The sequence below is a fragment of the Corvus hawaiiensis genome, chromosome 11, assembly GCF_020740725.1.
Source record: "Corvus hawaiiensis isolate bCorHaw1 chromosome 11, bCorHaw1.pri.cur, whole genome shotgun sequence".
NCBI classification, from domain to species: domain Eukaryota; kingdom Metazoa; phylum Chordata; class Aves; order Passeriformes; family Corvidae; genus Corvus; species Corvus hawaiiensis.
The window spans coordinates 22327297-22349043 of NC_063223.1; the positions used below are offsets into that span (position 1 = coordinate 22327297).

The following is a 21747-nucleotide window of genomic DNA, read 5'->3' on the forward strand; positions in this document are numbered from 1 at the left end:
CGGCCCCGGCCCCGGCCCGCGGCGGGATGGGATGGGCGGGACGGGCGGGACGGGCGGGGCGGGGCCGCCGCTGCTCCAGCGCTGCTCCAGCGCTGCTCACGGAGCGCCCGGCTCGCCCCGCAGCGGAGTCGCGATCCCCTTTGTCCGTCAGGAAAAGGGATTCAGGCAAAGCGGGCAGGTGCCACCCTGCTTGGTTTGTCTGCCAAGCCTGCGCCCCAAGTTTGTTTCTGATTTCTTAAGTAATTTCTCCCTGCCTCGTCTTTAACAGCAGCAAGAAAATAGCATCGCACAATCCAGTTTGACAAGTAAGGTTTGTGAGCAAGTGAGTGCTTCCACTAAATTAAAAACCCAATGTGCCTGAAAGTCGACCTTCTGTTCGCTCAGGCTTCCTTACCTCTGTAGATGAGGTGACTTTATGGTGTAGGTATGTGGGTTTTAAATTGTCTGTGACAGAGATGAGTAAGTGCTAAACCTGTTCAAATGCTGAGCTGCCCAAAGCAGTGATTTTAGTCTCTCTTTGGCTGGGGAGTAGGACCGGCGTTGTTGAACGCAGGGAGCAGCACGAGCAGGGCTCCTCCAGCAGCAGGGACACACCACGAGCCAGAGGGGACCGTGGCACCAGAGGGGACCGTGGCACCAGCCGTGCCCAAGGTCTGAACAGGGTGGCAAAGTCATGTGGTGCTAAGAGGCTGCATTAACAGCCCAGGCAAGGCATGGGCCAGGTCTGGGGACCATCCAAGGAGTCCTGTCTAGAGTAAATCATTCTAAGATTCTCTCTAGGACAAAAAAAGGAGAAAACCAATCCAGCTGATACTTGAGGAAAGAGAATTCAAGTTCATTTGAAACACTGGTTAATACAAGGTTGGGTTTCTTTTGAGTGAACTGACGCTAATAAATGTTTGCTCACATGTGGTGGGGTTTCTCTGCAAATAGGCTTTGATGATTCATCTGATCACATTCGGTTTTGCTCTTTAAGATAAATTGAGCACCTGCGTAGCTATTGTTGAGGAATGGAGACTTGTTTGTAGCTTAGTATTTTCTCAGGATGAGCCCTACATTTTAGCACAGGAGGAAGGTAAGGGAAAGGTTTAAAAACTTTCCTGAAGTGACACACTTTCAGAGGAGCCTGCAGAGGAGAAGTCCTCTCAGCCACTGCCAGGGCTCTTTGCCTCCTCTGCAGGCTCAGTATTCTGGGAGTTCCATAGCCTCAGCTGCCACAGTATTTCCTCAGAATATTTCTTGTGGTGCAGTACACAGGAAGAATATTCTGTGCTAGATTGTACTCTGGGCTTTGAGGTAAATCTCAGTAATTCTGGTGATTTTCGTGTCCAGATGAACTTTTTTTAGATAGTAAGGAAAAGGGAAGAGGTGCCATCGAAAATTAATTGCTCAAAATTTGAGTGGCCCAACCACACTAAAAAATGAAGTCTAAACTGAAGAATTTTTTTATTTTTTTTCTGCTTACAGGTGGGGTAAAACATGCAATGCTATTGCAAAAAAAGTTCTTTGATGAGATTTAGCCAGCACTCAGCTGCATGAAAATCAAAGCAGCAAAGGATGAGACAAGGCATGGAAAGAGTCTTCAGCCCTTCCTGTTGTAGGTACAACAGTATGAAAACTTACTCTGGCTGGTACCCACAGGTAACACATAGTATTTGTAGAGAAGAGCAGATGCCCCAAGCTGTTGGTGACCCAAGCCCTGTTCTGGCTGGTCCAGTTTCAGTCCTAGCTGGAGGACCAGGGCGGCTGGCTCGGGAGGGGAGGAGGTGGGGGGATCTCGGAGGGCTTCTGCTTCACAGCTGGGCTGGGGGGGAGTGGGGGAGGCAGAGAGTGCTGGCGCTCTGCTTTTCTGGATGACTGCGGCTGCTGCTGAGGCCATGTCTGAGAGCTGTCAAAATGGGCTGTCCTTGGGCTCCCTGGACGCGAGGGAGAGTTGGGCCTTCCTGGCTGGGACGCTGGAGCTGGAGCAGGGCGACTGTGGAGAGAGGAGGTGTCTGAGGCCCCCAGCTGCACCTGGCACACAGGGACCCTCCTCCCCAGCAGGGCCCAGAGCTGGCAAGGCTCCCCGGCACGGCTGCAGCTGCTGGCACACCTTGGCCCAGGTGGACAGCTGCCCCTCGAGGCCCCAGCCAGCAGGGGATGGCTCTGGGCAGGGTCCCTGGCCAGGAGCGGGCCCCAGAGCGCGTCTGCCTTTCAAGGGCAATCTCGGCCCCGCTCTCTCTCCTCCCCACCTTGCTTTGCCCCTGCCCGGTGCTCCTGGGGCTGCTCTTGGCCAGGCAGCCTCCGTGGGAGCAGCACTGGCTGCAGCCTGAGCGGGCTCCCCAGGACAAGGCCCAGCAATTAAGAGGCCAATTAAAGCACTGCACAGCAGCAGAACCCTCAGCAGAGTTGTTTGGACAACCATGGACTCGCCACAGCTCCACAGCAGCCTCACGGGGAATGTTTCCTGTCTACAAGCAGCCTTTAAAAGAAGCTGGGGGATGGAGATCAACAACTTACTGTTTTTTGCCCTTCCACCACCGGAACCCAACATAGCACAGGACCATGGAAAGTGGCACAGTGATCAGTGTCACCACTGTGCCAACCATGCAGGACTTGCGCACATCCTGGGGGCAGAAAACTCTCGGGCTGCTCAGTGTTTCCTGGGCATTTTTGTCTGACTTGCCAAGCACATCTGTGGGAGCAATGGGGAGCGTGAGCCCGTGCTGTGCAGCACTGCTGAGCTGGCAGCACGTTGCATACGGCCAGGACGTTCTCTGCTTCCCCAGAGCTGGGGCCTGCAGGCACCTTGCCGCCCCTGGGCACAGGCTGTGCCACCAACAAAGCCCAGAGGGCCGGGAGGAGAGCCCGGGGGCAGCGCAGCTGCTGGGGCAGGGGCTCCTTCGAGGGACACGGGCCAAAGCCATCCCTGCAGCAGCAGCTGCCCCGCGACCCTCCCTGCCCCGCGACAGCTCCCGCAGCGCAGGGGGACAGAGCCAGGCCCTGTCCGGACACACAGCAGCCCTGCCCAGTGTGGGAGCCAGGGCTGCCTCTGGGCCTGGGCTGGCGGCAGGGCTCCCGCTCGGGGCTGCTCCTGTGCCTGGGGCCTCTGGGCACTCGGGGCCGGCTCCGGGAGGCGGCTGCAGCGGGAGGGACGTGGGTGCACGAGTCCCGTTTGCCAGGGGCTGCGGAACGAGCTCCAGAGGCCTCGAAGCCAAGGCACCTCCAGCTTTGGCTGCTGCCGGGCCCTGCAAGGGCGGCCCTGGGGGAAGAGCTGCTGCCACGCAGCCCCGCCGAGGGCTGAGCCCGGCTGAGCCCGGCACAGCAATTACCTCCTGGGCCTGTGCCCGTGGCTGGCAGCTCCTCCTTTCCTGCAGCAGGGGCTTGCACAGAGCCATTGTTTCCTGTGGGATGTGCCACCATCTTTCGGTTCATTCCTGGAGAAAGGAAGAGGGACAGCTGGGTCAGATGGAACAGTTCCCCATTTGGGTGGTGGCATCTTCAGGAGGCAATACTGGTCAAAGACATGGATCAGGAAAATGCCCAGGCTCTTGGGGCTGGGCCAGGGCCCTCCCTCCTCCAAAGAGCCTCCACTCCTGATCTACCCGGAGACCAGGAGATTGCAGGGGATCTCAGGGTGTGCATGGCCCGTGGTGCAGTTTGGGCACCCTGTCAGCTGATGCCAAATGCCTTCCTGCAGAGGCTGGGGAGGAGCTGCAGCCAGGCCAGGCTGGGAAACAGCCCTGCAGGGCGTGAAAGCAGCAGCGGGGCCGCGAGGCTGCCATGGATCCCTTCCCCTGTGCCGGGCACGGCGTGTGCAGATGTGCAGCGACAGCCCCCGGCTGCTGAGGCTCAGGAGAAGGCTGAGGGAAATGCACCCACCACGCCGTCTCTCCAGATCACTCAGCATCTGGTCCAGCAGTTCGGATGCCTCCAGGGATTTCTTGTCTTCTCCAGGGATGTCCATGTTCTTCCCTCTCGGAGGATCTTCATGGAGAGTAATTCCATTTCTCTTTCAGGCCGGAGTGGCAGTGGGTGCACCCAGTTGATCGGTGCCCTCCACGGCACTCCCTCCTCTCTGCCTTCCACTCAGGAGCACGGGCAGAGGGAGCCCGTGCCTGCAGTGGCCGCACGCTGGGATGGAAGGAGCCCCTTGCAGGGCAGTCAGGGGAGAAGGCACTCCCTGGAGCTGCCGGCAGCTCTAAACTCAGCCGGGGCCAGGGCTTGGCAGCGGCAGCGGCAGCAGCTCCGGCTCCCTGGGGCCGGCAGAGGAGCCGCGCCGGGCACAGCGCCCCGGGCCACAGCCCTGGGCCCGGCCCCTTCCCTCTCTGCTCTTCTCCGGGGCTGCACAGAGCACACGCAAGGAGCAACTGGCATTGCACACGGCAAGAAGGCTGACAGCTAAATGCTCCTTCCTGCCCCGACAGCGACCCTGGGGGATCACTCAGGGCTCAAGAAGGGAGCAGGGCAAGGTTTCCAGAATCCTTCAGCCTTGAAGTGACATTAAGGAAAGTGGCACCTGAATGAGGTCTTGCCACACTGACAATAACTTTTCTGTCAGGAAAGGGATGCTGAGAACTTGCCTCCAGTAAGTCCCAAGTGATCAAAATTGTCATCCATCCAAATTGCTGGAATAGCATTCCCAGCACCCTCATCTAGAAGGGAGCAGAGATCAGAACCATTCCATGGTGTGCTGGGATCCCCTTCTGCCTTAGGGAACTGGGCACTGCAAGGGGGTTGGGCAAGGCCCTGGGAGCCAGATGCCAATGGACATGGCCAAAGCTGCAGAGGGGCCTGGCGAGCTCTGGGCTGGCTCCTGGTCCCTCTCGTCCCTCTTTGCAGGCCCTGGGCAACATCCCAGGAGGGGCGGCTGGAGCAGCCCAGGGCTCCTCAGGGCTCTCCCACTCCCACCACAGAAGCCCTCCCTACAGGCCTGGGGAAAACCCTCCCCCACGCTTCCCGGGGAGAAGGGAGCGCTGTCCCGGGAAAGGGGAGCCCGGCCGCCGGCTCACCTGCTCCCCGCGCTCCCATCGGAGCAGCCTGGGCAGCCCTGGCAGGCAGGGCCGCTGCCAGCAGGAGCAGGAGCAAGAGGCGCAGAGCAAGGGCCATGGTGCCTTGCCCTGAGCCAGTCCCGCAGCTCTCGCTGCCACCACAGTCCTGGCACTGCTGTGCCAAGGTCAGCACCGCTGCTGCCGCCGCCGCTGCTGCCGCAACAGTTGTGGTCAGCGACGGACTGCTCGGTCGCTGTGGTGCTGTGCAAGCGCAGGGCTCTGGGACCTCTGTGACCTCAGAGCCTGCTCTGACCTCAGAGCCTGCTCTGACCTCAGAGCCTGCTGTGACCTCACAGCCAGGGTGGAGTTGTGTGGGGATTGACCTCAGGAATTTTCCTTCTTGGGGCGGGAGCCCATCCTGTTCAGCAGCTCAGTCCAAGGGGTGTGACACAGTTCCAGCCCAGCTGATCTCACAGGCTGGGGGATGAAGAAATGGAGAGCAGCCCTGCCGAGCAGGACTTGGGGGTGCTGTTGGATGAGAGGCTGGATGTGAGCTGGCCATGTGCACTGCCAACCTTATCCTGGGCTGCACCCAAAGGATTGTGCCCAGCAGGTTGAAGGAGATGATTCCACTCCTCTGCTCTGGTGAGACCCCACCGGGAGTACTGCATCCAGCTCTGGATCCCCAACACAGGAAGGACATGGAGCTGTTGGAGCAAGTCCGGAGGAGGGACAAAATGCTCTGAGGACTGGAGCCCCTCTGCTTTGGAGACAAGCTGTGACAGCTGAGGGTGTTCAGCCTGGAGAAAAGAAGGCTCCAGGGGGACCAGACCGCTGCCTTTCAGTACCTTAAGGGGGCTTGTAAAAAAGATGTGACAGAATTTTTAGGTGGGCCTGTTGTGACAAGACCAAGGGGGAATGGTTTTAATCTAAAAGATGGTAGATTCAGACTAGACATAAGAAAGACATTTTTTACACTGTGGATGTTGAAATCCTGGGACAGGTTGCCCAGAGAGGTGGGAATCCATCCCTGGAAACTTTCAAGCTCACACTCTGAGCAACCTGATCTAGTTAAAGGTGTCCCTGCTCACTGCAGGACATTGGACTAGATGGCCTTTAAATGTCCCTTCCAACCCAAGCCATTCTGTGCTCCTGTGCAGCATCAAAGCAGTGCTGGATTAATGCTGGGTAATGATGCTGGCACCTGGTTTTTGGCAGTTGTGCTATTTAGTGATGGGCCGAGAGAGGATTGAGTGAAGCCTGCAAGTAACAGACAGTGTGCTCAAGGAGAAACAGGAGAGGAACATGGCTTCCAGTTCAGACAAATGGAAAAAGGCCAGCATTTTGCTGCCCATTCCTTGCTAAGAAATAAAGGAATGTCCTGAAGATCCCTTCATGTGGGTGCACTATGGGCTGTATCAGTACTTGTGCTCTGTAAAACAGGTAAGTTGTTGCAGCTTCTCGCCCTGTTTATCACTGGATAAAACCCAGATACTGCACTGCTCCATGTCTACTTCCTTCGAAGTAAAGGCAAATTTTGTTCATTATTGACTGGGACATATTCATCTGTTCACGTGCAAATTCTCCTTGCCATTCATACAATGCTGATTGGCTCTAATCGGACTGTAATTAAGACCTACCTCTCACTGTAATTAAGGCTGATACGTTGTGAGGCAAAGTGTTGAGTAATATGTCCTGGTGTCTGGCACTGTAGAGAGTTTTTCTGTAATTAAATGATATTTGAAGGCAGGTGTAGTATACCATACTTTCGGCATACTAGAAATGAAAAAACAGCCTTTGAAACAGGATTTTATCCTTTCTTCCTCCTCCTCCTAGGAACTTTAATCTCTGAGGTCTAAGCTCTTCAGCTGCCTCAAAAACATTGTTTTAATTCAGATAGGCATCCATGCAGTGAGCAACAAATCGGGACTGTGGCTGTGAAGCTTGAAGCAATGTACGTTTATAGCGCTAAAAATAATAATCCATTACCCAGGTTAAGCCAAGCATTTCCCAAATAACTCTACCTATCCTCAGGGATGTTTCAAAAAGGATCATAGTAAAAGCTGGGAGTGGGGAGGGAGAATGTCATCAAAATTAAAAATATAGCTTTCTGAGATCTCTATATTCCTATAAAAACAGAGTCAAAATTGTTCATTTATGGAACATTAACTAAGAAGTAAATAGTAGATTGACAAAATAATTGCTTTGGGAACAAAAAAACCTAAATAAAAATAAGTTTACCTGTGGATTTATAAGTAAACCCTCATGCTAAGGAAAAAACTAGACCTGCTAAAACTAAAAACAATAGGGCTATTTCATTTGTCTCAATATTAAAAAAAAAAAAAATCACTGAAAAGAATTAGAGATCCTCAAGACCATTACTATATACAGGAACCTCCAGGTATTGCGAATAAATGGAGGAAACTGTAGTGTGCAATTCACAGAGGTAACATGGAATTTATTGGTGGATTTGTTGCAAGCTTTCTGATTGCAGACTGGAAAAGCAGAAGGGCTATCAGACCATACTGGGGACTTCACAGCAGTCTGACAGATGTTTCTGGGACCAGCTGCAGAGCAGAAAAGCAGCACACAATTACTGGGACAATCTCCTTCCTGGCTGTAGACTTTCTGACAAAAGTCTGTCCCCCTGCGCTGCGGGAGCTGTCGCGGGGCAGGGAGGGTCGCGGGGCAGCTGCTGCTGCAGGGATGGCTTTGGCCCGTGTCCCTCGAAGGAGCCCCTGCCCCAGCAGCTGCGCTGCCCCCGGGCTCTCCTCCCGGCCCTCTGGGCTTTGTTGGTGGCACAGCCTGTGCCCAGGGGCGGCAAGGTGCCTGCAGGCCCCAGCTCTGGGGAAGCAGAGAACGTCCTGGCCGTATGCAACGTGCTGCCAGCTCAGCAGTGCTGCACAGCACGGGCTCACGCTCCCCATTGCTCCCGCAGATTCAGCCGGCACCACAACACGTGCTGGCCATATTCGCAAAAGGATCAGAAGAGTTTTCTGCTGGGGAACAAATTGTTTGATTAAGATAATGGCCATCGTGGCTGGTGCAGCACTTTTCTTGGTGATGTGCTGTGCTGTAATCTGGTATTGCTGGAAGAGAAAACGGTGAGTGTCTTGCTGATCCCTCCCTCAAACAGCTTCCTTTAAAGGCTGCTTGTAGACAGGAAGCATTCCCAGGGAGGCTGCTGTGGAGCTGTGGCGAGTCTGTGGTTGTCCAAACAACTCTGCTGAGGATTCTGCTGCTGTGCAGTGCTTTAATTGGCCTCTTAATTGCTGGGCCTTGTCCTGGGGAGCCCGCTCAGGCTGCAGCCAGTGCTGCTCCCACGGAGGCTGCCTGGCCAAGAGCAGCCCCAGGAGCACCGGGCAGGGGCAAAGCAAGGTGGGGAGGAGAAAGAGCGGGGCCGAGATTGCCCTTGAAAGGCAGACGCGCTCTGGGGCCCGCTCCTGGCCAGAGACCCTGCCCAGAGCCATCCCCTGCTGGCTGGGGCCTCGAGGGGCAGCTGTCCACCTGGGCCAAGGTGTGCCAGCAGCTGCAGCCGTGCCGGGGAGCCTTGCCAGCTCTGGGCCCTGCTGGGGAGGAGGGTCCCTGTGTGCCAGGTGCAGCTGGGGGCCTCAGACACCTCCTCTCTCCACAGGTGCCGCTCTGCACCTTCACAAGACCAGCAAAACAACTCAAGCACAGAGAAGTCGATCTGTCATCCCAAATCTTCACGTGTGGTCCCATCTGTTCTGCCACTGCTGCGCCGCCATTTTGGCATCATCCCCATGCAGATACCACCAAAACGAGACCCTCTTCCCCAGAGCCCCCTGGTCCTGCTCCCTAGGCAGGACTGAAGGTGTGCACCCCCCGTCCACCAGGGTAGGGTTTGGCCCATATTTTGTGTTCCAATAAAGAGATGGAGCTGGCACAGCAGTGTCCGGGTGGTACCAACAGCAAAGCCCACACGGCACCAGCGCTGGCTGAGCTCCATGTCCGGGAGCAGCCGTGGATGCCCACGGTGCGGGCGGGCAGGAGCCAGGCACGGCGCTGCTGTGACCAGCGGCGAGGCCCTGAGGGGCTGGGGGAGCCCATGCTGAGGGTCCCTGGGCTGCGGGCACGTTTCTTTCAGCGGGATCATAGGGGCCTGAACCCCGTGAGGCACACGGCTATTTTAGGGTCTCTTCTAAGGTGTGCGGGGATCCCTTGTGAGGTGTGCAGTGGGGTTGAACTTGAGGGGCTTTTTTACTCTTCTCAGCACAGCAAAGGGGACACTCTTGGTCGAGGTTGTGCAAAGTTGGGAGAAAGCATCCTGCAAACCCTTGGGCCCATCCCTTGGGGGCCAGGCCGGGCTGCACGGGCCGGGCTGGGTGAGGGTCCTGGCGGGGAAGGGCTCTGGCCGTGGGGTCTGATGGGGCTGCTGAGCTCCACCATGGCCCTGTGCTGCAGCCAAAGGCACATTTACAGCCCAGGCCGCTCGCTGGGGCACAGGAGGCACCCAGGAGTACAGCTGAGGCCGTGGCTTCCCATACTGAAGGCAGGCTGGCTCTGTTCGTTCGGAGGCACAGCTTAGATCCCGGTTACCTTTGTGAACATGCTGGGGAAGTGCTGAGGGGCAGAAAGTTCCAACAGTTCTCTCTGGGAAGCGTGGCTGGTGGTGTGGGATTTTTTAATTTTTTGCCCTCTAAATTTGTATCCTGGCAGAGAGTTAAGTTTGCTTACTCTCAGTAGGGCCCTTTTGGCACTCAGTGGGGCTGCAATGCAGCCAGGGTTGAAGGAGGATCTCTGGCTGCTTGGGCCATGGCTGTGTGACACCTTGGCTCCATCTTTCTTTTGGATGTGATTTGTGCAGGCATTTTACAGTAACTGGCTTCAGTTCATTCATCTTGTCACTGAAAATTGAGAATAAACCTCTTTAACACCACTATAGTATTTAGAGGCAGGCATTACTTTCTTGAAGTGCTGTATGCACAGGCCATTGGGGTCACGGGGCCTTCTTGGTGGGGTCTTCAGGCACCCTGGTGGTCATTGAAGAAGGAAGCTGATTCTTCTGGAAAAAAGATTGTTTTCCATATGTGGAAAAGAATAACCTCTCACTTCCCCATTCCTTTCTATACAAAGTTATACAGGCAAGTGCATCCATATCTCTCCATCTGCCTTGTCTATCTTATCTATCTATCTATCCATTTTACTAATCTATGAAAAAAAATCTAAGCATGATATTTTGTTTATTTGTAAATTATGATACATCTTTTGATAGCTGGAAAATGATGCCATCTGTCTTTGATACAAGCAGCTTGGGTTGAGGAGCAGAGATGATTTCTTGCTTTCTTCCTAGATATATGCTGGCTTGTTTAGATTGACTTTGAAAAATCCTGCAAAGCTGGAAAATGACTGGTGGCCATCACTGTGATACCTCTAAAAGTCTTTTTTTCTTTTTAATTTTTTTCTTCTATGATGGATGGTAAATACCTTTCTTCCTTAAGCTATATGCTGGCAATATTGGAGGTAGGAAATAACACAATACTGCATATTTTAGATACTCTTTTCTTGTGAAATTTTATTGTAGTATCTCCTGTCTAAAACCCCCTCAAAACTAAATCAGCACATCAGCTACTGAGGACAACTTGCTGGATAGATGCAGTTCAGGTTTCTGCAGTGGAAGTGGCTTTTTGTTCTTCTGCATGTGTATCAAACACAGCAAATTGAAAGGCTGCTTACAGAGGAAGAGCCTTGTTTAGTGTAGCCTGGACTTTGGGAAGACGGTAGCTGTTAGATCAATACCCAGCAAACTGGCTAAATTATTTTTTGTGACTGCTCTCTGGTGATTTTGGCCTGGCTTCTTCAGAAGGTTCAATTTTCATTTGGAAATGGCATGAGAACACTCTGTGTGCTCCCGTGGAGCCAGTGCTGTCACAGGACAGATGGAGCTGGGACAAATGGCACATTGATTTTGATCTTAACAAGAAGCCACCTGAGCTCCTCATGACAGCAGCCCCATGGACTGGTAATGGATCCATTAAAATTAACTCATCACGGAGCTCTTCACTTGAAGCTCTGACATATGGAGCTTGTTCAGTTCTGCTATGGAGGAAGGGAGTTTGAAAACGAAGAGGTTTAGCAAGGAGATCCATGCACAGCAAAACTGTTTGTACTCTAGCAAATGAAGTGTCTTAGGATGTAAGATGTCATCCATACTCGGTTTTACCCCTCCATTTACTCAAATTCTTGGCCCTAATTCCTTTGTCCGGGAGGTGTAGATCCTCCTTGGCTTCTTGAGCTGGGCAGCCTGTAACCTGGTGTTCTCTCACAAACAGAACAGACAAACTGGAATTTTGTTATTAAACCATACTTTGGAAAGTTTGCCCTGAGTGCTTTTGCCCAGAAGTAACTGAGATTCACTGGGATGTTTACAAGCCGTGTCATACATGAAATCCCTAATTAGCTTGGTCTTTGCATGTTAAGTGCTTTAATTAGTTAATTTTGAGTTAAACAATTTTTTAATTGAATGTTAAAGTTAACCCATCAGCCCAGGTACAAAAATCAAGTTCTATTATTAGTGTTTTCACTTGTTCAAAGCAGTTTATTTGCACCAGTCCCTGTTAAAATCCACCAGTTAAAAATTCCCCAGTTAAAAATCCCTTTTCAAACTTTAAACCACTTGTACACTATAAGAGTTATTTTTCCTATGTTCATTGTCTACTTTTATAAGTGTTTTAACAGGTATTAGATGTATTTTAATATTTTTTAAGGGTTTTACTTTGCACTTTAGTCCAAGGATCAACTCCAAAACCCCAGTTTCTACCAGCCAACAGCTATTTTTAGCCCCATAGCCGTTATTCTGCAGGCAAGCCCCTTGGCAACCTGAATCTTAATGAGGGCATGTTAGCACCCTTGTTTCAGCTGCTACTACCCCCTGACAACGACGAGCTATTGGTAGACAGAGATGATCTGTCAAAGGAAAGCAGCAATCACTTGGGACCAAAGGGGCGGGCTGTGGGCGGGCTGTGGGCGGGCTGTGGGCGGAGCAAAGGCACTATAAAACAACCATGCAAGCCTCAGAGCAGTGCAGATCACTGCAGATTAGTTGGGGTGGGTGTCAGTGCGGGGTAGTTAAGCCTTACTCCTATTAAGGAGCCTTTAATAATTTTTTCTTGACTTTTGGATTCGCTAAAAGTCAGCCCAGCACTCACTGCAAGTTCTTCCACCAGAGGTCCAGTGCTGTCTAAGCCTGAAGATCTCTAATCCCTGCACTCCTGGGGCATACCTCCCGAGCGACTAGGATGCCAAATTTTTATGTTTTGCTAATTTTTGTAATTTTTCAATTTTTCCGTTTTTAATAAATTATTTTAATTTTTACTAAGAGTTGTCTCATTCCTCACAAGCTGTAAATAATGGATTTATTGTGGTTGCTAGAATCTTCCATATTTTACAAGTTTTCTGCTGCGCAATAACCTGGCACTTGCAGAGCTCTTGCCCCATGCACTTTTCCAGTGCTCCTTGCAGAGAAGTGCCTTGGGAAGCAGTCAGGGTGAGTGCCATGTTCACGTGTGGTTTATGGAGCCCACAGACAGGGAATTGTCTTTGCAGTGGGCACTGGCTGTTACTTCAACACCTGAGTCATTTATTCTACTGGAATCCTTGTGAGAAAGGGTTTTTCTTCGCTGTAGAGATTTTTAGTCCACATTTTTTAGTTCAAACAGCCAAAACTTTTCCATCTCACAGGTTTCTAATGCTGGTTTTTCCTTTCCAGTCTGTTGCTGTCCCCATGAAGATGCTGCTTAGATTTTGCAGCTGCTGTGTGCAGCTGAAAGTTCTCTGGTGCTCCACAGCAGCCCAGTTATCCACAGGTGGGCCAAGAGCAGCTCCAAAAGCTCCAAGGGATTCTGAATCTCTGTTCCTCAGGAAGGCAGGGCTATTTCTGAAGTAAAGGGTATGACCCTGCTCCAAACTTCACGTGGCAGCAGCCGCCCCACATGTAACCTTGTGGAAGGCACATAACATGTGACACTTAATTCAGCATGATACTTTTGGAAGTAAAAATATTTGTTACAATTGGCGTTGATAGAACGGCTGAGTCAATCTTATAAAGCTCTTAAAGACAATCAGCCTGGACACAATATGATTCCTTAATTTTTTTTTTTTTGGTTCTTTGCTTTGGTGCTCAGAGATAATGGAGGAAGGAGCAGATTTTCTATTCAACTTGCCTGTCAGTGTGCAGGGGGTGAGAAAAGAAGAACAGTTTTTCACCACCTGGTTTAGGAGCCCTAAAAGCAATTGTGACGTCCCTAATGAGGGGGTGGGGGCACTGCTACAGCCTGAATTGTCCTCACAGGTGTTCGCCTTCTTACCCAGTGCTGTATATATCCAGAGCCTTGTACCTCGGCCTGATGGTGCAAACCCCCCCAACATCCCTCCGTTTGCAAAACGAAAGGCTTTGTGCTCATGAATATGAAAAGCTGTATGGGTGGCCTGCACCTAATGTTCTTTTGTTGGCTGGACTCCCTCAGTCAGTGCTTGAATCTAAATGACTGACCCAGCCCCGAGCTGCTCTTAAGACTGATTTGATCAAAGGAACTGAAGCTCTGTTGACTACAAATTCTCTAGGAAAACAAACACAGGAACTACGAGAATGTTGGCGACAAAAGCAGAGCTGAACCTTTGGGGCCACCTCACTGCCACCTCCCCTTACCCTTTTATTTTTAATTTATTTAATATTCTGAGTGCCAGCCCTTGCATGGAATGGGCCCTCAGCAACAAGCTGCTGGGCCTCCTCCATGTGTCCCTTTGTGCTCCCAGTGCTTCTGCTTTGGTTTGGCTGGGAAACTTGTCCATCATGCACTCTGTGCCTATTTCCTGCCACTCCAAATGCACAGCCCTTTTCTGTTGCTTGGCATATAAATACTTTCTTTATTTCATTGGATAGCTTAAATCTTGCACTTCATGAAATTAAATGGTGTTAATCAGACTCTGTCATATCACGAGTTTCTGGAACACATTTTCAAGCCTTCCAGCTGTAACCTAGGGGAAGCTGTTCCTGTCTTGCATCACAAAATTGGCAGGTTTTTTTGCAAAGACAGCCCTTTATAAAGGACTTGTTGCGTGCATTAACATCCAAGGGACTGCTTTCAAAGACAGACAAAAAGCCTGTAAACAAACAGCAAACCAAGCAAACAACTTTTTTTTTTTTAAGTACTGTATTTTTAGCTCTTGCTTTTAATATTTTCCAAGCTGGCCTCCTTTTCCACTGCAGTGTTTTCCTTTGGACAGAAAACACCCTTGCCAGATGATGTGTTTTAATGAGGAACACAGAACTTATGCACAATGGATGTATTAAAGCTAAACATGCAGAGAGTCCCGTTATCACAATCAACATCATTTATTTTCTGTTTATTTTTATGTCAGATTATTTTCAGAAAGGTGAGAACAGTATCTCAGATCCCCTGGCTAGTTTGGTGCCACAGCCACTTATTATCTGTCCTTTCTTATGCTGTTGTGCCTCTGCCCATTTGTCTTTTTTGGATCCCTGCCTCCTTCACCTGATTTTGACATTTTTTCTGGGTTTGTGGTGTTTCTTGTGTTGGTTTTTTTTCTTGGTTGTTGTTTTGTTTGCCTGTTTTGTTGGGTAACAGTTTGGTTTTTGTTATTTAGGTGGGTTTTTTTCACTTAACAGGAGGATCAGCTTGTGATTTGTATTGTAAATGTTTTGAAGCACAAATGTTTCACGTAAAGGTAAAAGTCATCTCAGACCTGCAAGCCCCTGTGACTTTGATCACTGAGTGCTCTCAGACAGCAAATTGTGCATGAATAGGAAACTTGAAGTTACTATCTCCATTACACACAGAAAAATGTAAAGTGGTTGAACTGGTACAAACTTGAGCCTTTATTTTCCCTTATTTACTGCCATGCTATAAAACTGTGTCACATTCATCAATGAACTTGGTCCCTCCAGGACGGAGCGTGCAAGGATGATCCCTTAGCTCATGTGTGGGCCTGGTGTGTTACCAGGCCAGACACATGACTGTCATCCATAGCCAGCTTCTGTCTGAAAAGAGAACAGGGAGCTACAGCTCTGAGGAACTTAGGGGATAGTGAACAAACAGACCAAGTCCCTAATTTCTATCAGTTACTTGTCAGGGATAATTTGCTACTGAGAGGCTTTATATTCCTGTCCAGGGCTGGAAAAAAAGAACCCTGGCAGTTTGCTTTAGCTATGAAGAGTCTCTTTTCAACAGGTTCCAGCTCTGCTCCATGTTTGAATTAAAAGCAGACCAGAACCAGTTCTGTTGGTCACATCAAACCCACCTACTGTTGAACACAGTCTGTGAAAGACAGAAGAGTGTAAAAATTATTTCATTTTATCGTACTTACTTTTCCTAATTCAGCCATGGGATGATTATGCCATAATGCACTACATCAAATACCTGGAAGAAGTAAAACTGAGTTAAAAAACTAATGAATGAATTCCATTAAGAAAACCGTGTAGTAAAAACACAGTAATTTAAACTTCTCAAAGCCCTTTGATAACAGAGCCCTGCACCCCAGTCACGTGCAGTGCAGCCTCAGCTGTCCCTCTGAGCCCAGAGCTGCCAAGGGTCAGGGCTGGGGTGAGCCTTCACCCAAAACTGGCTCCAAGACTGATTGGGAATCAATGCAGGAAGGGGCTCACACACACAGAGCAGAGCCTCAAGGCCAAAGCCAAAGCTTCATCAGGTTGGATTTGTTTTAACACTGGATTGTTAGCAAATTTGCTCATCCTGTAACATAATTGTTACCAGGAAACTTTACATGAGCTACTAAATAACCACTTTCCTGTCCTGAACTGTACTGCCCAAATGCTGTGGTGACCTTGCTTTGCCCCTGCCCGGTGCTCCTGGGGCTGCTCTTGGCCAGGCAGCCTCCGTGGGAGCAGCACTGGCTGCAGCCTGAGCGGGCTCCCCAGGACAAGGCCCAGCAATTAAGAGGCCAATTAAAGCACTGCACAGCAGCAGAACCCTCAGCAGAGTTGTTTGGACAACCATGGACTCGCCACAGCTCCAAAGCAGCATGAGTACAAGCTATGAGCAGAGAGTTTAAGAAAACTGTGGAGAAAAATCAACAACTTACTTGCGCTTCTCATACAGCTTCTTGATCCCGACATAGCAACATAACAGGACAAGTGGCACAGTGATCAGCGTCACTACCGTGCCTACCATGCAGGACTTGCGCACATCCTGGGGGCAGGCAATTCTTGGGAGGCGCATTGGATCCCAGATATATATTCCTGTATCACTGATGAATTCTGCAGAGCAATGGGGAGCGTGAGCCCGTGCTGTGCAGCACTGCTGAGCTGGCAGCACGTTGCATACGGCCAGGACGTTCTCTGCTTCCCCAGAGCTGGGGCCTGCAGGCACCTTGCCGCCCCTGGGCACAGGCTGTGCCACCAACAAAGCCCAGAGGGCCGGGAGGAGAGCCCGGGGGCAGCGCAGCTGCTGGGGCAGGGGCTCCTTCGAGGGACACGGCCCAAAGCCATCCCTGCAGCAGCAGCTGCCCCGCGACCCTCCCTGCCCCGCGACAGCTCCCGCAGCGCAGGGGGACAGAGCCAGGCCCTGTCCGGACACACAGCAGCCCTGCCCAGTGTGGGAGCCAGGGCTGCCTCTGGGCCTGGGCTGGCGGCAGGGCTCCCGCTCGGGGCTGCTCCTGTGCCTGGGGCCTCTGGGCACTCGGGGCCGGCTCCGGGAGGCGGCTGCAGTGGGAGGGACGTGGGTGCACGAGTCCCGTTTGCCAGGGGCTGCGGAACGAGCTCCAGAGGCCTCGAAGCCAAGGCGCCTCCAGCTTTGGCTGCTGCCGGGCCCTGCAAGGGTGGCCCTGGGGGAAGAGCTGCTGCCACACAGCCCCGCCGAGGGCTGAGCCCGGCTGAGCCCGGCACAGCAATTACCTCCTGGGCCTGTGCCCGTGGCTGGCAGCTCCTCCTTTCCTGCAGCAGGGGCTGCCAGTGAGCCACTGCTTTCTCCGGGAAGCGCCGTCTCCTCCGTGGCCATTTGGTCCATCCCTTGAGAAAGGAAAAGGGACAGCTGGGTCAGATGGAACAGTTCCCCATTTGGATGGTGGCATCTTCAGGAGGCAATACTGATCAAAGACATGGATAAGGATCAGGAAAATGCCCAGGCTCTTGGGGCTGGGCCAGGGCCCGGGCCCTCCCTCCTCCCAAGAGCCTCCACTCCTGATCTACCCAGAGACCAGGAGATTGCAGGGGATCTCAGGGTGTGCATGGCCCGTGGTGCAGTTTGGGCACCCTGTCAGCTGATGCCAAATGCCTTCCTGCAGAGGCTGGGGAGGAGCTGCAGCCAGGCCAGGCTGGGAAACAGCCCTGCAGGGCGTGAAAGCAGCAGCGGGGCCGCGAGGCTGCCATGGATCCCTTTCCCTGTGCCGGGCACGGCGTGTGCAGATGTGCAGCGACAGCCCCCGGCTGCTGAGGCTCGGGAGAAGGCTGAGGGAAATGCACCCACCACGCCGTCTCTCCAGATCACTCAGGCTTTGGTCCGCTTGTCTGGAATTCTCCAGGGACTTCTTGACTCCTGTAGGTTTGTTCCTCTCTCTCAGAGGACCTTAACAGAAAGTAGTTCTTTTTCAGATGCGTGCATCCCACAAAACCAGTGCTCAGCCTGTGGGGTCAGCAGGGACTCACTGCTCACCCCTGCGATGGGAGCCAGGCTTGGGTGCAGAAACCAGCAAAGGAGCTGGAGAAGTCCTCCCTGCAGACACACCTGTAACTCAACAGCCAGAGAAGCTTCTGTCTCCTGGTTCCTGCCAGGTTGTCAATGATTATTCTCCAAGGGGCAGTTGAGAACTTACCTGCAGAAACTCCCAAGGGTTCCAAACCACCTTCCGTTGAAGCTGTGGGAGAAGCCTTCCCAGCACTCTCATCTAGAAAGGAGCAGAGATCAGAACCATTCCCTGGTGTGCTGGGATCCCCTTCTGCCTTAGGGAACTGGGCACTGCAAGGGGGTTGGGCAAGGCCCTGGGAGCCAGATGCCAATGGACATGGCCAAAGCTGCAGAGGGGCCTGGGGAGCTCTGGGCTGGCTCCTGGTCCCTCTTCTCCCTCTTTGCAGGCCCTGGGCAACATCCCAGGAGGGGAAGCACTGCCCAGCAGCAGAGATGGCAGCTCAAGCCTCAGCAGGGCTCAGGCGCAGAGGCTCAGCAATTACCTCCTGTGCCTGTGCCTGGCATGGCCTCCCTTCCTGCAGCAGAGGCTGCCAATGAGCCACTGCTTCCTCCAGGAAATGATGCCTTCAGCACAGTCTTTTGGTTCATCTCTGGAGAAAGGAAGAGGGACAGCTGGGTCAGATGGGATTGTTCTCCATGGGGAGTGGCATCTTCAGGAGGCAGTACTTGTCAGAGACATGGGTAAGGATCAGGAAAATGCCCAGGCTCTTGGGGCTGGGCCAGGGCCCGGGCCCTCCCTCCTCCCAAGAGCCTCCACTCCTGATCTACCCAGAGACCAGGAGATTGCAGGGGATCTCAGGGTGTGCATGGTCCGTGGTGCAGTTTGGGCACCCTGTCAGCTGATGCCAAATGCCTTCCTGCAGAGGCTGGGGAGGAGCTGCAGCCAGGCCAGGCTGGGAAACAGCCCTGCAGGGCGTGAAAGCAGCAGCGGGGCCGCGAGGCTGCCATGGATCCCTTCCCCTGTGCCGGGCACGGCGTGTGCAGATGTGCAGCGACAGCCCCCGGCTGCTGAGGCTCGGGAGAAGGCTGAGGGAAATGCACCCACCACGCCGTCTCTCCAGATCACTCAGCATCTGGTCCAGAAGTTCGGAAGGCTTCAGATCTTTATATTCTCCTTTAGCTTGGGTCTTTCCTTTTGGAGGACCTTAACAGAAAGTAGTTCTTTTTCAGATGCGTGCATCCCACAAAACCAGTGCTCAGCCTGTGGGGTCAGCAGGGACTCACTGCTCACCCCTGCGATGGGAGCCGGGCTTGCGTGCAGGAACCAGCAAAGGAGCTGGAGGAGTCCTCCCTGCAGACACACCTGTAACTCAACAGCCAGAGAAGCTTCTGTCATCTCTGCTGCTCTGCATGGGCAGCACTGAGCTGCAGGAGCAGGGAGGGGATCCCGCAGGGCGAGGGCACACACGGGCACAGCTGTGTCCTGGCACCTGCAGCGATGCCCCGCTGGCCACCTTTGGGCTCTGAGCTGGCAGCTCTCCCAGGGGAAAGGCCTTGACCTACCCTCATCTTCTCCCTGAGGCTCAGTCGTGGACATGGGCTGGGAAGTCGCTTGACCATCACCAACAGGTTCAGCTGCAAAGAAAGTCAGGACAGAAGAGCTCCCCTGGCATTGTTGGACATCCTCAGGCTCCCTGGGGCCGGCAGAGGAGCCGCGCCGGGCACAGCGCCCCGGGCCACAGCCCTGGGCCCGGCCCCTTCCCTCTCTGCTCTTCTCCGGGGCTGCACGGAGCACACGCAAGGAGCAACTGGCATTGCACACGGCAAGAAGGCTGACAGCTAAATGCTCCTTCCTGCCCCGACAGCGACCCTGGGGGATCACTCAGGGCTCGAGAAGGGAGCAGGGCAAGGTTTCCAGAATCCTTCGGCCTTGAGGTGACGTTAACGAGAGTGGCACCTGAGTGAGCTCTTGCCACAGTGACACTGATCATTGTCAGGAAAGGGATGCTGAGAACTTGCCTCCACCATGCTCTAAAATCTTCAAACTGTCATTCAGCAGCTTTTCCAACTGATCCATGTCCTGATCCCAGTCTAGAAGGGAGCAGAGATCAGAACCATTCCCTGGTGTGCTGGGATCCCCTTCTGCCTTAGGGAACTGGGCACTGCAAGGGGGTTGGGCAAGGCCCTGGGAGCCAGATGCCAATGGACATGGCCAAAGCTGCAGAGGGGCCTGGGGAGCTCTGGGCTGGCTCCTGGTCCCTCTCGTCCCTCTTTGCAGGCCCTGGGCAACATCCCAGGAGGGGCGGATGGAGCAGCCCAGGGCCCCTCAGGGCTCTCCGGAGCACTGCCACGGTGGAAACCCTCCCTACAGCCCTGGGAAATGTGCAGCAGGCAGGGCCACAACTGCCCCTCCCTCCCTCTGCTGGGACAGCTCCCACAGCCCAGGGGGACAGAGCCAGGCCCTGTCAGGACACACAGCAGCCCTGCTCTGCCCTTTCCCCACCATGGGCAGCCCTTGCAGCCGCTCCCAGGTTTCGGGACGTGTCTCCCACGGAGGGAGCCCAGCAGGACTGCTCAGTGCCCGCGTGCCCTGAGCCTGCTCGGGAGAATTCCTCTGTGCTGTGCCGCTCTTGCCCGGGCTGTGCCCGCGCTGCCCAGCAGCAGAGATGGCAGCTCAAGCCGCAGCAGGGCTCAGGCGCAGAGGCTCAGCAATTACCTCCTGTGCCTGTGCCTGGCATGGCCTCCCTTCCTGCAGCAGAGGCTGCCAATGAGCCACTGCTTCCTCCGGGAAACGCCGCCGTCAGCACAGCCTCTGCTTCCATCTCTGGAGAAAGGAGGAGGGACAGCTGGGTCAGGTGGAACTGTTCCCCATGGGGAGATGGCTTCTTCAGGACGTAATTCTTGTCAAAGACATGGATAAGGATCACATAATCATATAAACTTTTGGGATAGGCCAGGGCCCTCCCTCCTCCCAAGAGCCTCCACTCCTGCTCTACCCAGAGACCAGGAGATTGCAGGGGATCTCAGGGTGTGCATGGCCCGTGGTGCAGTTTGGGCACCCTGTCAGCTGATGCCAAATGCCTTCCTGCAGAGGCTGGGGAGGAGCTGCAGCCAGGCCAGGCTGGGAAACAGCCCTGCAGGGCGTGAAAGCAGCAGCGGGGCCGCGAGGCTGCCATGGATCCCTTTCCCTGTGCCGGGCACGGCGTGTGCAGATGTGCAGCGACAGCCCCCGGCTGCTGAGGCTCGGGAGAAGGCTGAGGGAAATGCACCCACCACGCCGTCTCTCCAGATCACTCAGGGTTTGGTCCGCTTGTCTGGAATTCTCCAGGGACTTCTTGACTCCTGTAGGTTTGTTCCTCCCTCTCGGAGGACCTTAACAGAAAGTAGTTCCATTTCAGATGCGTGCATCACACAAAACCAGTGCTCAGCCTGTGGGGTCAGCAGGGACTCACTGCTCACCCCTGCGATGGGAGCCAGGCTTGGGTGCAGAAACCAGCAAAGGAGCTGGAGAAGTCCTCCCTGCAGACACACCTGTAACTCAACAGCCAGAGAAGCTTCTGTCTCCTGGTTCCTGCCAGGTTGTCAATGATTATTCTCCAAGGGGCAGTTGAGAACTTACCTGCAGAAACTCCCAAGGGTTCCAAACCACCTTCCGTTGAAGCTGTGGGAGAAGTCTTCCCAGCACTCTCATCTAGAAAGGAGCAGAGATCAGAACCATTCCATGGTGTGCTGGGATCCCCTTCTGCCTTAGGGAACGGGGCACTGCAAGGGGGTTGGGCAAGGCCCTGGGAGCCAGATGCCAATGGACATGGCCAAAGCTGCAGAGGGGCCTGGGGAGCTCTGGGCTGGCTCCTGGTCCCTCTCGTCCCTCTTTGCAGGCCCTGGGCAACATCCCAGGAGGGGAAGCACTGCCCAGCAGCAGAGATGGCAGCTCAAGCCTCAGCAGGGCTCAGGCGCAGAGGCTCAGCAATTACCTCCTGTGCCTGTGCCTGGCATGGCCTCCCTTCCTGCAGCAGAGGCTGCCAATGAGCCACTGCTTCCTCCAGGAAATGATGCCTTCAGCACAGTCTTTTGGTTCATCTCTGGAGAAAGGAAGAGGGACAGCTGGGTCAGATGGGATTGTTCTCCATGGGGAGTGGCATCTTCAGGAGGCA

General features: G+C 53.5%; 1 protein-coding gene across 1 annotated transcript; it reads right to left on the reverse strand.

Moving 5' to 3' along the window:
• Positions 1-1461: 1461 nt before the first annotated feature.
• LOC125331323 (proline-rich receptor-like protein kinase PERK1) lies at positions 1462-4111 on the reverse strand. Its single transcript, XM_048315144.1, has 4 exons — positions 3862-4111; positions 3312-3416; positions 2500-2674; positions 1462-1975 (listed from the first exon to the last, which is right to left on the reverse strand). The coding sequence occupies exons 1-4, from the start codon at positions 3944-3946 to the stop codon at positions 1726-1728; spliced, it is 615 nt and encodes a 204-aa protein (XP_048171101.1). The 5' UTR covers positions 3947-4111; the 3' UTR covers positions 1462-1725.
• Between the last annotated feature and the right edge of the window lie 17636 nt (positions 4112-21747).

Bases quoted from the DNA above. Each gene is read 5' to 3' on its own strand.
- LOC125331323 (XM_048315144.1), bottom strand. From the start codon at position 3,946: ATGGACATCCCTGGAGAAGACAAGAAATCCCTGGAGGCATCCGAACTG. The intron at 3,417-3,861 runs GTGGGTGCATTT...TCCTTTCTCCAG, and splicing joins TGATCTGGAGAGACGGCGTG to GAATGAACCGAAAGATGGTG. The intron at 1,976-2,499 runs GTAAGTTGTTGA...CTCTCTCCACAG, and splicing joins TGGTGGAAGGGCAAAAAACA to TCGCCCTGCTCCAGCTCCAG.